The sequence below is a fragment of the Triticum aestivum genome, chromosome 1A (assembly GCF_018294505.1).
Source record: "Triticum aestivum cultivar Chinese Spring chromosome 1A, IWGSC CS RefSeq v2.1, whole genome shotgun sequence".
Classification (NCBI taxonomy): Eukaryota; Viridiplantae; Streptophyta; class Magnoliopsida; order Poales; family Poaceae; genus Triticum; species Triticum aestivum.
This window is the reverse complement of record NC_057794.1, coordinates 408,943,409-408,957,532: the sequence shown is the minus strand read 5'-3', so window position 1 is coordinate 408,957,532 and position 14,124 is coordinate 408,943,409. Positions and strand designations below refer to the sequence as shown.

At 47.8% G+C, this 14,124-nt stretch overlaps 1 protein-coding gene across 1 annotated transcript; it reads left to right on the top strand.

The window, feature by feature from the left end:
* Nucleotides 1-2,012: 2,012 nt before the first annotated feature.
* LOC123053408 (DNA-directed RNA polymerases I and III subunit rpac1) lies at nt 2,013-7,336 on the top strand. The gene is made up of 9 exons (XM_044476888.1): nt 2,013-2,325; nt 2,944-3,129; nt 3,244-3,373; nt 3,452-3,529; nt 4,154-4,335; nt 4,554-4,649; nt 4,741-4,834; nt 6,570-6,680; nt 6,798-7,336. Exons 1-9 carry the CDS (start codon nt 2,239-2,241, stop codon nt 6,899-6,901), a joined length of 1,068 nt encoding a protein of 355 aa, XP_044332823.1. The 5' UTR covers nt 2,013-2,238; the 3' UTR covers nt 6,902-7,336.
* Nucleotides 7,337-14,124: the final 6,788 nt, after the last annotated feature.

Here is a 14,124-nt window from a genome sequence, read left to right as displayed (position 1 = left end):
AGGGTTTTGTTTGATTGAACGCGAGGTAGCCGTGCAAAATTGTTGGAAAATGTGCAATGTTTGTGATTTAGTGGTGACATCCTCAATTTGGGAGAATTGGCCCTCAACAATGATGATTTTTTCAATATAATGATTGGTGAATTCGGAACAAACGATGTTGATTTCGAGGGCGCATCGTTGTCGCTTTCCTATCATGATTCCATCCAAGATATGTAATTTGCTCATTTCGATGCCACCGACTCATCAAAGAAGAAGGCAATTCGGATAAATAACTTTAAGCCTGATGAGAATGTTGTGTTTGTCTGGGCACGACAAGATATCTCCTTGATGTGATCGTCGGGAAGAATCAATCGGCATGAGAGTATTGGAAGTGCATTGAGGAGCGTTTCATTTTTTATCCTGGGCGGAGAATAAAAGTATGCTCAAATCTCTCACAAAATGATGGGCTGCATTCAAGACATGTGCAGCCATTCGACGGGTTGCAAGGAGCAAGTGAAGCACGCTCCTCCTAGCGGTTCAACCATTGCTCAATATGTAAGCAATTTTGTTGTTATTTTATTGCCATCTTTCCATTACTTTGAACATTCTCATCAATTTATGCATTTGTATGTTTTAGGATGAGACAACTCAAAAGAGGTACAAACAAATGGTCAAGTTGAAGGACAAACCATTTTGCCTCCTACATTTTTTGGATTTGTCGAAAGGGCATGAGAAGTGGAAGATGAGGTATGAGGACGACAATCCATAATCTGTGAAGGGCGCCAATTCCTCTTCGAAGATGGATGACGACGGAGATGATTTTGATGAAGAGAAAATGATAAATGTGCCTAGAAGTATCATTTCGGCGGCTAGCACTGGTCGCTCATACCGAGGGGATGAAGAGAGGAAAAGGAAGCAATAAAAGCTTGAGTTGGAGGAGAAGAATAATGAAGAGAAGAAGCTGAGATAGGAGGCTATGCAAGAGAGCAAACATCGGCTAGACAAAGAAGATGCTCTAACTTAAGTCAGAGATGGAGTGGAGTAGACTTTAAATTAAGGTGGATCAGATAAGAGATGCCCGCCTACACGACCAGAATCAGTTCATCACCTTTTGCCCCCGTTTAAAAAAAGAATCAGTTCAGCACGATGTATCCGGTCACAATGGCTTTAGGGGCTCAAGAATTTTGGGAGAAGACGCGGGATATCATCATACATTCGAGAAACCTCGAAGAAGAGCACACTACTCATACCGGAGGAGGAGGGGTTGGTGCACACTCTGACGGAAGGGCTGGTGCACACAACGCCATATGTGATTTGGACATGTCGCTCGTTCATATTTTTGTTTTTGCAACTTCTCTAAAACTATATATGTCCATCATTTTTTGATGTTCAAACATTTATTTTTTGGAGAGAATCTAAGTGCTTGAATGAGAAAACGGGGAAAGTATGGAGGTTGAGATATGATAACACTGTATTTAGATGTCGTCTCGACAACCTCTATATCCGTATGAAACGCGTTTCATATGCATTATGACGATCGTCAACGCCAGATGTGATTTGGACATGTCGCTCGTTCATATTTTTGTTTTTGCAACTTCTCTAAAACTATATATGTCCATGATTTCTTGATGTTAAACATTTATTTTTTGGAGAGAATCTAAGTGCTTGAATGAGAAAACGGGGGAAAGTATGAAGGTTGAGATATGATAACACTGTGTTTAGATGTCATCTCGACAACCTTTATATCCGTATGAAGCGCGTTTCATATGCATTATGATGATCGTCAATGTGGCGACTCTGCTAGAGTTGCTTTAGCCCTCTCTATCCAATGACAGCTGCACCCCTCATTTTGCGGTCCAAGAAGTGATTTCTTAACTAAACGAAATTCGTGAAATAACTAGGATGTAAGATGAGGGCACAACAGCCGTTGGATCAAGATTGTACGGTGGATGAGAGGCTAATCCGCTTACAGCAAGGCATCAGGCAGCACGGGACGCACGGCCCACCAAGACAGCTCTCAGGGCAGCTGACCCCGGGGCCCAAGGAGCGAGCGCAGAAGGGTTTTGCTCCCTGTAGAGGAGAAGAACCTTTGCCCCGCCGCCGCCGCCGCGCGCTCAGCCTCTCTCTCTCTCCCTCTCTCTCTCTCTCTCTCCTTACCCAGCCGCCTCGTGCCCTCGTCCTCTCCCGTCTCCGACCGCGCCGCCGCCACTAGGCCACGGCCGCCGCCCCCTCCCCAAGCCTCGCTTCGCTCCCGCGGGGATGGAAAGCCCCGATGGTTCCTCATTGCCAGACTTTCTTGAGCTCCAGCGCACCCGTGTTCTCTGCAAGGCCGATGCCCCCACTCATGTATTCATCTACTCCCTACCCCGTTCTTTTGTTTCATTACGTCTTAGTGATTCTCATACACCTATTCTGCCCGTGTGCGGTGTTTTATGCGCTTAAATTGTTTGCGGTGACATTTTTTTCCCGCAGGAATCATGTCCGCTGTACTGTAGACTTCTTATGTAATAACCTAATTTCTCGTAGGAACATAAATCATTCTCTCTTAGCATCCAATTGTCCAATTATTATAATATTTTGAAATGAAGGTGATTTTGGTTCCCATCGCCGTTTTGATGTGCTATTTTGCTTCTGTTAAAAAGGCTTGAACATGTTCTCTTAAATATCACTGCTTGTTTACTTGTGTTCGGCTTAGATGGAAAAGGTTGGCACGGTGAGGTATTTACTTGGAGGAATTTGGTTGCAAACCAAAATCATTTTTTCCAGTTTTGCAGTATTTATATGCTGTGTTATAATTGTCCAGTTATACTGGCAAAATGTCGCTACTTTAAGAACAGATTGGGCATTTATGATCTTCATATGATTTTTGAAACATTTTTTTTCTGTTTGTTATTGAAGGCTGTCAGCTGATTATATGGATAGCTCATATATAAATTTTTATGTTTTCTCTTTATGTTTCAATAGACAGAAGGGTTTCAATACTCGGGTGCTTTTGCTGCTATGGGAGTTGATACTAGTGTCTCAGTTGAGAAGTTCTGCAAGAACTTTAAAATCGAGATAAATCGACTTACAGATGAGGATATGGAGTTTGATATGATTGGCGTTGATGCATCGATAGCTAATGCTTTCCGGAGAATCCTCATTGCAGAGGTATGCACATTGTTGTCATCTGCACCATCTCAAAAACTATTTGCTGGGTATTCCAATATGTTTCCTGTTTAACATCTAAGCATTATATATGTACTGTGTAATATTAATTCATAGGTTCCTACAATGGCCATTGAGAAAGTCTTCATGGTTGACAATACCTCAGTTATAGCAGACGAGGTCCTTTCACATCGACTAGGCCTTATTCCACTTGATGCTGACCCAAGGCTTTTTGATTATATCTCTGGTCAGTGTCATAAATTTCTGTAGTTTCACATTCATAAATGTGGTTGCATCCAGCTTATTCTTTTCTTTTCTTTTGTAGATGATGTCCCAAATGAAAGGAACACTATTGTGTACAAACTGCATGTTTCATGTGAAAAGGGTTCCCAAAGGCTTACAGGTATATATTCTTTGCCTGCAAGCCGGACTCTAGTACAGTTTCCAATCATCTTACCATTTTCTTATTGGGAACTTTGTCTTTCAAATGTATATCATCAACAAATTATTTCTTCGTCTATAATTAGCCTCAGCTTATCTTCTGTATCATGTCTGTTCATTGCTTTTGAAACTAAATGCATATATGCCTTTTACTTTTTGAATATCTTGTGTATAACCTAAAGCACCTAAGCAAACCTATTTTACTGGTATGTATTAGAACAAAGATTCAAATACTGGATATTTGGTTCTTGGTACTGTACCTCTGCTTATGTCCATTCTTGTAACATTGTTTGACTTAGAAATCATGCAGTGCCCAATCACATAATCTCTTATCTTAATCAATCATCAATAAGTTACTTTGCTGAATAACTGCATCTTATGTCAATGATTAATTAGACATTTCAGTTTTGTTAGCTTGTTGATGTTGTTGTTGTTGTTGTTGTTTCTATATACTCCCTCCGTCCCAAAATAAGACGTACTTTGGGACGGAGGGGTAGTATATACTGTTAGCATTATCCAATTTTATTCATGTGTTATGGTTGGGCTTTAGCAGTATACAGTTGCTTACAGCTTTCTTGGCTCGCAGTTAAGTCTGGTCAATTGGAGTGGTTGCCAGAAGGCAGCCAATTAACTATGGCATCTCCTGCGCAATCTGGGGACAATCAGAGGACCTACACATCCTTTGGTCAAAGCCAACAGAATACCTCTGAAAGGCCTCTCGGTGTGAAGTATAATGACATAACAATCGCCAGGCTTGGGCCAGGACAGGTTATTTTGTTACTAATAGTTACATTACTTGGTACCATCATTTAGATGAATAACCTTTTGTCATGATTTAAATAATCAAGCCTAAGTTAATGTGAGTCAGTGTATGCCTAATAGAATTTTTTGATGCTAATTTAAAATTCTTTTACGCATTTTCAGGGAGTGCCATTTGTGTTAAAAGTCAATCATGATGTGTTCTAATATTTTTTGTTCTATTTCAGGCTATTGAGCTTGAGGCACATGCTGTTAAGGGAGTGGGGAAAGTTCATGCGAAGTGGTCTCCAGTTGCTACAGCCTGGTACAGGATGCTCCCTGAGGTAAGATTCGTGTTATGGCATTTCCAGTAATTATATGTCGAGTAACTGCAAACTATTCGTCTCCACTGCTGATTGTTTTGTTATCATGTAGGTTGTTCTTCTCAAAGAAATTAAAAATGGTGATGCAGAGGAGCTAGTGAAAAAATGCCCAGTTAATGTTTTTGACATTGAAGACCTGGGAAAGGGTAACTTGTCTTTGACTTCCTATTTTGAGAGGCTGAGAAGTTTTAGTAGCTGTTGGTGTGCTTGTTTATTGACTGTTGTATCTGAGTAGCATGGGAGGGGTTTGTCAATCCTAGTAACACCATGTCTACCAGATCATCATTTTGTGATATTGCCTAAATTTTACAAATAAAAAGTCCTAGGCCTAGTTTCATTTCCATTGAAAATGGAAGATCTAATTGATTGCAGTCCTCGGTTTGAGCTGTTTTATACCACCACTACGCTGAAGATGGACACAACCTCCATGACTACTAGATCATTATAGCCACTAGAGTCCTGGCACCGCTAGCTCTACAGAAACAAAAACACAGTACACAAACATTCCATTGTTGCTGCAAATAACCATCACAGCATGTGCAGGGTCTCTCTCAGTTCTTCCAGGGTCACCACATTTCCCTTGAGCATTTCCTTTCCTATGGCGCCCACAGTACACAAACATTCCATTGTTGCTGCAAATAACCATCATAGCATGTGCAGGGTCTCTCAGTTCTTCCAGGGTAGCATTTCCTTTCCCATGGCGCCAGCCATCTTTCTGTGACCCCATTGACGTTTCCAAAGTCCCAATAAGTTGTAACGTATAGCCCCAGCACAACAATCTCCTGGCACTTGACCCCGTCTCTATCTCTATCATGGTGTACCTCCATCTGGAAGCAGCAATCCTCAGGAACAGTGAATAATTTCTCAGTTTCCATTCAAATCACATCACTGCTGAAGATATAATATCATAGGTGTAAGTTTGGAATCACCAAACAGGGACTAGCAATTCAACCATAGTACATACCAGTATCTTCCCAACCAATTCAGAAGCTCACTCCCCCATAATTTGGCAATAGCACACTCTGTAAACAGGCGATTAATACTTTGGGATTCGAAGCAAAAAAAAAAAAAAAGAGCAAGGCACTAACATTTTAGCTATTTTTGGTTAGACAGCATCCGCAAAATTATATGGATTCTAGGTGGCCACGAAAGCTTTTGAAGTGCAGGAATGAACCCATGAGTACTCTAATTGCAGAGCAGCAATTGGCTTGACACTAAGTTGTTATGGACCTTTGTCCGCAATGGGTAAATTGGGGATAATGTTCCAGAAAGACCGCGCTCTGTAATCCAGTGGCAGGGCTTGTTCCTGAGGCTTATTGGAACTTCTGTTTCTTAATTGCTTGAACAAAATGGTTACACACTAGTCCTTTATATAGGTCAACTAACTTGGTCCACAATTTCTAGTTCAATTCAATTCCAGAGGTATCTTCTAAAGGTTAACTTCAACTCTGCAGTCCCAAGTTGTCTTTAGTGTGTATAACTCCTGCTATTGTTGGCCTGTCTGACCAGTTCTGATTTATTTGGATGTTTACGAGCACTTTAGTCCATTTATGTTGGCATTTAACTAGGACTCAAGCACCCACTGGACCCTAATAATTACTTTAGTTTAGATCACTAAGATGGTTGTTTTTGAAGCATTTCTAACTTGCCAAATGTCCTCAACATTCATTTTGTACTAGATAGACAACATGGGAATAAATTGGTTCAAAGTTCAACAAGTAACTAATAAGGGTCAAGAGATCAAAAGCAATTAGATAATCCGCGTGATGTCAACATGGAAAGTGTCTAGTGTTTATAGGTGCCCGTATGTTGTGCCTTTATTTTTCCAAGCTGCGTTCTTGCCCGAAGCTTATGTTCACCCCTTGTATCTCCATTGTCCAGGGGAGAAGAGAGCAGTTGTTGCAAAGCCAAGAGCATGCACCCTTTGTAGGGAATGTGTCAGACTGGCTGATGATCAAGTAGAGCTACGGCGCGTTAGAGACCACTTCATTTGTAAGTAGCAAACGACCTGTTTATAATGGCTCTGATTCTTCTTTTTTTGCAGGGGTTCCGATTCTTCTAGCCTGCTGCTAATCAGTGTTTTTTCGTTGCTTGTTTCTGCTGGTTCAGTTACAATCGAGTCCACCGGATCTCTACCGCCAGAGGTGCTCTTCACAGAGGCCGTGAATATCCTTGAGGAGAAGTGCGAGCGAGTGATATCCGAACTTTCCTGAGCCCGATATAAAGTTTTCAGTAATGTTCTGATGCAGTTTTTCTGTTACTGTGTTGTGTTGAGGCTGTTGTGTTGAGGACGAAGGCTTAGTGTACTAGTATAGGTTACTGTAAAACTTCTGTGTCCAATACTCTGGAGTCACATTCAGCTAATTTATCACCGAGCTGGTATATGCAGCTCCTTTCATCGGAGGAACTTGGAAACTCAGACGGGGCCGTTGGATCTGGAATTTGTGCTGCTGATTGAATCTGTGTTTTTGCATGCAAGCACCCTAGGGCTAGTTATTGTAGTACTACACAAAGCCCGTGTATTTTTTCTTGTAAAACCCACGGAATGGTAGGTGGAAGAATTGGACATTAGATTGCAGATCCAATGGTCCGTATTGGAGTTTCTAAGTTTTCACCGAGTGGTAGGTTTCCACGAGATGCTTTCTCCCTTTCCTCCGTTAGGTCAACTCCACCGCGCGACCCCAAACGGACGTTTGATTTGTCCGGTTTTTGTCCCTTTGGGTAGGGATTTGGGGTCGTGTCCTGGGATGCGGTGGCCGTGCGCGCGGCCGCATCTTTTTGCCCCATCTTGTCCGTTAGGGACAAAAAATGCCCAAATTTACATCAAAACTAGTTTTGAACCCAAATATTTGTCTGAAAATTAAAATTGCTTTACAACCCAATTGAAATTGTCTTTAATAGAATAGTTTTACAACCAAATTGAAATTATCTTGACTGAACATAAAATAGACAAATACATCTATTGGTTGCCAATGTGATCCCACACGTGCTCAACTAAGTCATTTTGAAGATTCACATCAGTGTGCCAATCACGCATCTCACGGTGGAATTGGGCAAACTGTTCGAATGTGGCCGGGTCTTGATGCAAGGGCTCAATATTTTCACCTTGATAATCAAATCCTTGGTCGAAGATGCTCTCATTACGTTCGTCCTCGACGATCATGTTGTGCATGATCACACAAGCAGTCATCACCTCCCAAAGCTTCCTTTCATCCCATGACAATGCAGAGTTTCGAACGATACCCCACCGGGATTGAAGCACACCAAAAGCACGTTCCACATTCTTTCTAACACTCTCTTGCATTTGGACAAATCTCTTTCTCTTCTCACCTTGGGGTTTCGAGATTGTCTTCACAAAAATTGACCACTGAGGATATATACCATCTGCTAGATAGTATCCCTTGTTGTAATGGTGGCCGTTGATCTCAAAGTTGACAGGTGGGGAGTGGCCTTCTGCAAGCCTCGCGAAGACTGGAGAACGCTGCAGCACGTTGATATCATTGTGAGAACCTGCCATGCCGAAGAAAGAATGCCATATCCAAAGATCTTGTGATGCCACCGCTTCTAATATGACAGTGCATCCGTTAACATTGCCCCTTGTACTGGCCCTGCCAAGTAAATGGACATTTCTTCCACTCCCAGTGCATACAATCTATGCTGCCAAGCATACCTGGAAAGCCTCTAGCTGCGTTGGTCGCCAACAATCTCTGTGTATCAGCGGCAGTTGGCTGCCTCAAGTACTCTGCGCCAAAGACCTCGATCACAGCCTGGCAAAACTTGTACATTGACATCAGACATGTTGTCTCACTCATACGCACATACTCATCCACCAGATCGCCTGAAATTCCATATGCAAGCATGCGGATGGTCGCGGTGCATTTCTGGTAGGAGGAGAATCCAAGCTTGCCAAGGGCATCCGTCTTGCACTCGAAGCATGGGTCATGAGCAACCACTCCCTCTCGAATACGATTGAACACATGCCTTGCCATACGAAAACGGCGACGAAATTTATCCGGCTTGAAGAGCGGGGTGTTGGCAAAGTAATCGGCATAGAGCAGGGCGTGGCCTCTCTCCCTGTTGCGGTTCAGGTTGGGAGCACGGCCAGGGACTGACCCCCTGTACCGAGGAAGCTGCCGTTGAATATGGTCGTGAACGACCAGTGCAGCCACCACGAGATCGTCATTATCTGACGACGAATCGTCCGATGAACAAAGAAAGTGATGAAGAAAAACTCGTCTCCACTGTCCATACCTTTGTTGGCAAAAGGTCGAACACCTTGCGGTCGTGGTGGCGAAGAGGCCGCGATGATCACCTCGACGCAGCAGGGGTGGTTGCCGGCCGGCTACTGGCCGCTCTGGAGCTCTTGTCGGAATCTGCCTCGGCCGTCGTGGTACGTCGCCGGCAGTCGTGTCCCCTCTGCCACCGGCAAGGACGGCGACGGCCAAACCTCCTCCTACCGACGACCAAAACTACGACGGAAGCGCGGGCGTGGTGGCGGCCATGTCGAGACGTGGTTTGGTATGGACGGCGAGGGGGGGGGGGGCTGCGCGGTGAGGAGGCGACCGGAGAATAGCGGCGGCGCCGGCGGCAGGACGGGGCGGGGAGAGAGGGTGAAGCGTTGGGAGCGGAGAGACTGCTAGTGTCCCCGACAGGCGGGCCACGGGAGGGACAATGGCGTGCGTCGAGGCCGTCCGCGCGCGTCCGTTTCACCCCAAACCGAGCGCAAGTTTGGGCCGAAGATGGGTCGAAAGCGGACGGAATCCGAACATTTGTCCATTTAAGACCGTGCGCTGAGCCGTTTCGTTTGTCTTGTTTACCCCAAACGGATGTGGACGGACAAAATAGGGTCGCGCGGTGGAGTTGGCCTTAGTCCTCTCCCATTGTACACCTCCAGCCACCATACTGGGGTGAGACGAGGGGAACCTCGGATCTGCACTAGGTGGATAGATTGGGTGCACCTTTGGGGTTAGGAGTCGGGGATTATTCAACGGCGCGACATGCACTTTCTTCTTCAAAAAAAAGTGAATCAATGACTTGTGTTTTAACATGTATTGTCCATGCTTGGGTGGGACGGTGTGGGGAGAAATGGGAATCGGCAAAGTCGTCGGCAGCCGTACCTCAAGCTATAGCAGCACGAATCTGCTTTTCGTTTTAGGGCACAACGGCGACGCATAGATATGTCCGTGTCTACAGCACGATCTTACCTTGTCGCTGGTCGATGGAAGTGGTAGCAATATAATATCAGGAGATTTTAGGCCAACTCCATCGCACGATCTTAAATGGACGTCTAGTTTGGCCGGATTCCGTCCGTTTGAGACGGCAATGGATTCGTCCATATCCGACTGCTGTCCGTTGGGTCGTGGGTGCGCCTAACGCGCGGCCGCACCTCAAATCATGTTCGGGATGAACGTGATTAAAAAAACATAAAAACTAAAATAAAAGGCCGAGAAAAGTAAATAAAAACAAAATATAAAAACATAAAACATAATTAAACATAACGGTCACAAAACGGCCCAGTTCCACGGTTCACATTGCCATAATTAACATAAAAAAGTCGTCTTCAGGCCGCCCGCGCGCTCCTGCCGTGCCCGCCGATGTCATGGCCGTCGCCGTCTTCACTGGCCGCCGGTGTCGTTGTCGTCACTGACGAGGTCGACGTAGTCCGGCGGCGTCCAGAGGTGGGCCGACAGTCCGTGGTAGATGGGGACAGACTGGAAGGCGGGAGGTGCCTGCACCACCTCCTCCCGTGGCGACGCGTCCCGCTCCAATGACCGCGTCGGCGTGGGGCACCAGTTTGCGACCCCCACGGCGTCGGCCGTCTCCGGAGCCGAGCACGACCAGCTCCAGCGCTGCCCAACCAGGGCCAGGTGGAACGCGGCCACCGGCTCCTCCTCCACCACCTCCTCCGCCATCGCCATCTCCAGCTCGGGGATGGCGACGTCGCCGGCCGCAGAGAGGGCCATCGTCTCCTCGAGGCCTAGCCATTGGCGCTCATCGTGCGTGTTCATGGAGTTCTCCATGACACGTTGCATGAGCCGGGCCTCCTCCTCCGCTGTCATGCGAGGAGATGAAGGTGGCGACGGAGAGGGGGAAGGTGGCGGCGTTGGCGTGAGGCCGCGCACCTCCCGACGTGGCCGTCGCGGACCCGATGCCGTGCCGACGAAGTATGAGGCGCGCCGCACGTCGTGCTCGTCGTGTAGCCAGGTGTCCCAGAGTACGGAGTAGGAGGCGTACCTATCATCGTACTAGAGGTCATCGGGGAGGAGGCGGCGGCGGCACTCGATCTCATCGCGACGCGCACGGCTGCTCATCGGGACCGGCGGGATCGGGACCCGATCGGCCGAGAGGTGCCAGTTGTTGGGGAGATGGAGGTCGCTCCACAGGACCGGCGTCCTTGTCTCCCAATAGCGTCGGCATACATCCGCGTTGATGTACCGTCGGTCGCGCTCGCCGGCGGTCCTAGGGCCGATGATGAATGGGGTAGGCGCGGCAGCCCGGCGCGGTCGCGTGGCGGCCCCCTCTTTCACGGAGCCGCGGCGGTGTCCCGAGGAGGAGCCGGCCTCACGGTCGTGCTTCCCCTTGCGGCCGTGGTTTCAGAACCCCATGGCTGCGAGTCGGCCGGCTGGCAAGCTCGACGACGGGGAGAGGCTAGGGTTTGGGGTGTCGGGTTTCGAGGAGGCAGCGGGTTGGAGTGGGAAGTATGGACGACGACCGGTCCACGGCCTCCCCATTTAAGAAGGACGGCGACCGTGCGCCTGGGCGCATGACAGATGAGGCCGGCTGCGCGTGCGCATTGGTGTTGGCGGGTGTGAGGTAGGTGGCCGCCTGCCACGCGGCCCCGGCACGGACAAGCATCGCATCCGTTTGCTGTCCGCCGCGACCCAAACCCGGTGCATGTTTGCACTCGAAATGGATCAGCCCGAATACAAAACGGACCATCGCGTGTTGGGTCGTCTGATTTGTCCCTTTTATTCTAAACAGACGGGGCCGGACGGGATGGTTTCGCGCGGTGGAGTCGGCCTTACCGCTCGGTTGACAATTTTTACATTTCATATCGTATCCGATCTTCCTTGGAAGCAGGTCCTGAAATTGTACAACGTGTTTGGTTTGGCAGAAAGCATGCAGATCCTGAAATTGACCGCAGTAATTTGTACAACGTGTTTGGTTCGGCACGGGTAATCATGTTGAGATTCTCTTGACACCATATAGCAGCCAGGCTACACCCAAAAGCAAAAGGAGGCTATTTGCATCGTCTCAAATGTATATACTTTCCTTTGGCATAAACATTTGTAAAGAAATCAACAACAAATTATACTCATTATATAATTATTACAATTCTAACACATAACTTTCAAAGCTAAAAAAGAACTTCCTAAGCTAACTTTTCCCTTTTCAGATATAATATTCGATCTTATTTATTTCACACTGCTGCAACCGCCTGAAGACGTCAGGAAAGCAACTCAAGAATATATTCGAAGAACACAAGCAGCTACGGTGGAGATCGTTCTCATGGAGGCCCTGCCTCTCACACCTTCATTTTCTTCGCTCAACAAATTAATCATCCAAATCGGTCGGCGGCAGCAGCTAGCCAGAGATTGAAGCATTGCATTGAACCTCTCCATCGATCGGTACTGATGGAGAGGAACATGACAAACAACCCGCCGCTTCCGGTGAGGTGTCGAACTGACGGTCGATCCACACATCAAACTCTTAATCAGCTTGTTGTTGCCAACACATTTCTCTTTGGCCGTATTACTGCCGGCTACCCTACTACGGGTGATCGTTCGGACGGGAAGCAGGGCGTGGGCAGGAAGAAGAAGGGATGGTGCATGCATTACATACATGAATTGCGGATGGATCGATTTCTCTAAATTAATTTATTACTCGGCCGGAATCAACGAAGTAGGATAGGATGGCGCGCCTCTCCTCTCCTCTCCCCCTCCCACCACTGGCCCTCCACCACCCTGCACCCAGCCCACCTCCGGTCGCCGCAAGCTCTTCCCATGGCCACACGCTCATCACCAGCCCCTTGGACGCGCTGCTCCACTCTGTTGCGCCACCACCATCACCTTTCTTTGACCTTCCCTACGTTAAAGCGGGGCAGGTGGCTCTCCGTTGCTTCCTGGGCCGTGGCAACGCCATGGGTGGAGTTCGAAGATGATTGCAGTTACTACTGCTGCCTCGCAGTCACCACGCCGGTGCTGCACCTTGCGTCGCCCCTCTACATCGTCTTTGAGTTCTCCACCCGCCACCTTGACGCCATCACCGTAGCTGCTCTGCTCCAAGCCGCCCTTGGTGGCTGCGCCACAGACTTCTTCGTCGCCCGCTTCTCCCCCCTGGTCTTCCGCTTCCATGTGGCTTCCCCGCGGGTCGCGGAGATCATCCTCGACCAAAAATCGATCCGCCATCGTAACTACACCTTTTCTTTCGCTCTTTCACTACCTCTGCTTCCACCCACGCCTGCCGCGGCCGCCTCATGCATGTCGCTCGCCATCTGCTTGCAAATTCCAGAAGACCTCTGCCTTTACTTCGAAGGTGTGGTCTCCACGCAACTCCGGTCGACTGTCACCATCGACCCATGCCACAACCTTCATGGTTGCCGCATGTACGCCCGCGTCATCCAATTCCCGTTTGCCCTAACCGCTGGCTCCATGGCCCTCATCCTCGCTCGCCTCTTCGGTGGCTGCTTCCCCCACTTCAGCGTTGTCGACGAGGGAGACTCTTGCTTCTCGTTTACCGTTGCCAACCCCGGGGTAGCCAACCTCATCGCTGCCATGGGCGACTTCCATAAACAGGACATGTTGATCAGCTTCCCTCGTCCGCCTACTCCGAGTGGCTCTAGACGCTCGCTCGCTGTAAAGGCCAAGCCCTCCGTGCATGGATCCACGGCTTCCTCTCCGACAACGAACATCTCTACTTCATCGTCCTCACCGTCAACAGCCCTTAACATGCCCAAGGTTAGACGTGCTCGGCCTGGTATTAGTTTTTTTACCGTATGCTTCATGCTAGTCACCCTAATCAACTACCACCACATATGCATTATACCTCTCACATCCACTGTTTCTGGGTCACCTTTATGCCACTAGCTGTTAGCCCTAATGAAGTGCTTGTTGAGTCAGCTCTAAACCATTGTTTTTCGGTTAAACAAGATTTTCATGCAATCAAGGTAGATGAGCTCATTTTCAAAACTGGCATCTTCTCCCGCTTGGCTAAGATTCAAATTCTTAAGTCCGGATCTCTGAACTTCTCTGGTTTTCGGCCTTTTCTCTTTGACCAGCTAGACGAGGTGGTTTCTCACTGCGGCCGACATCTAGCACTCTATCACTCCTTTTCTTATATCCCACTCCAGCCGCGCTCCGTCTCTATCCTGGGCCCCTTCGTGCCACCCAGCCCACGCATGCACGACCCAACCCCAGCCGCCCTCACGGACGACCCG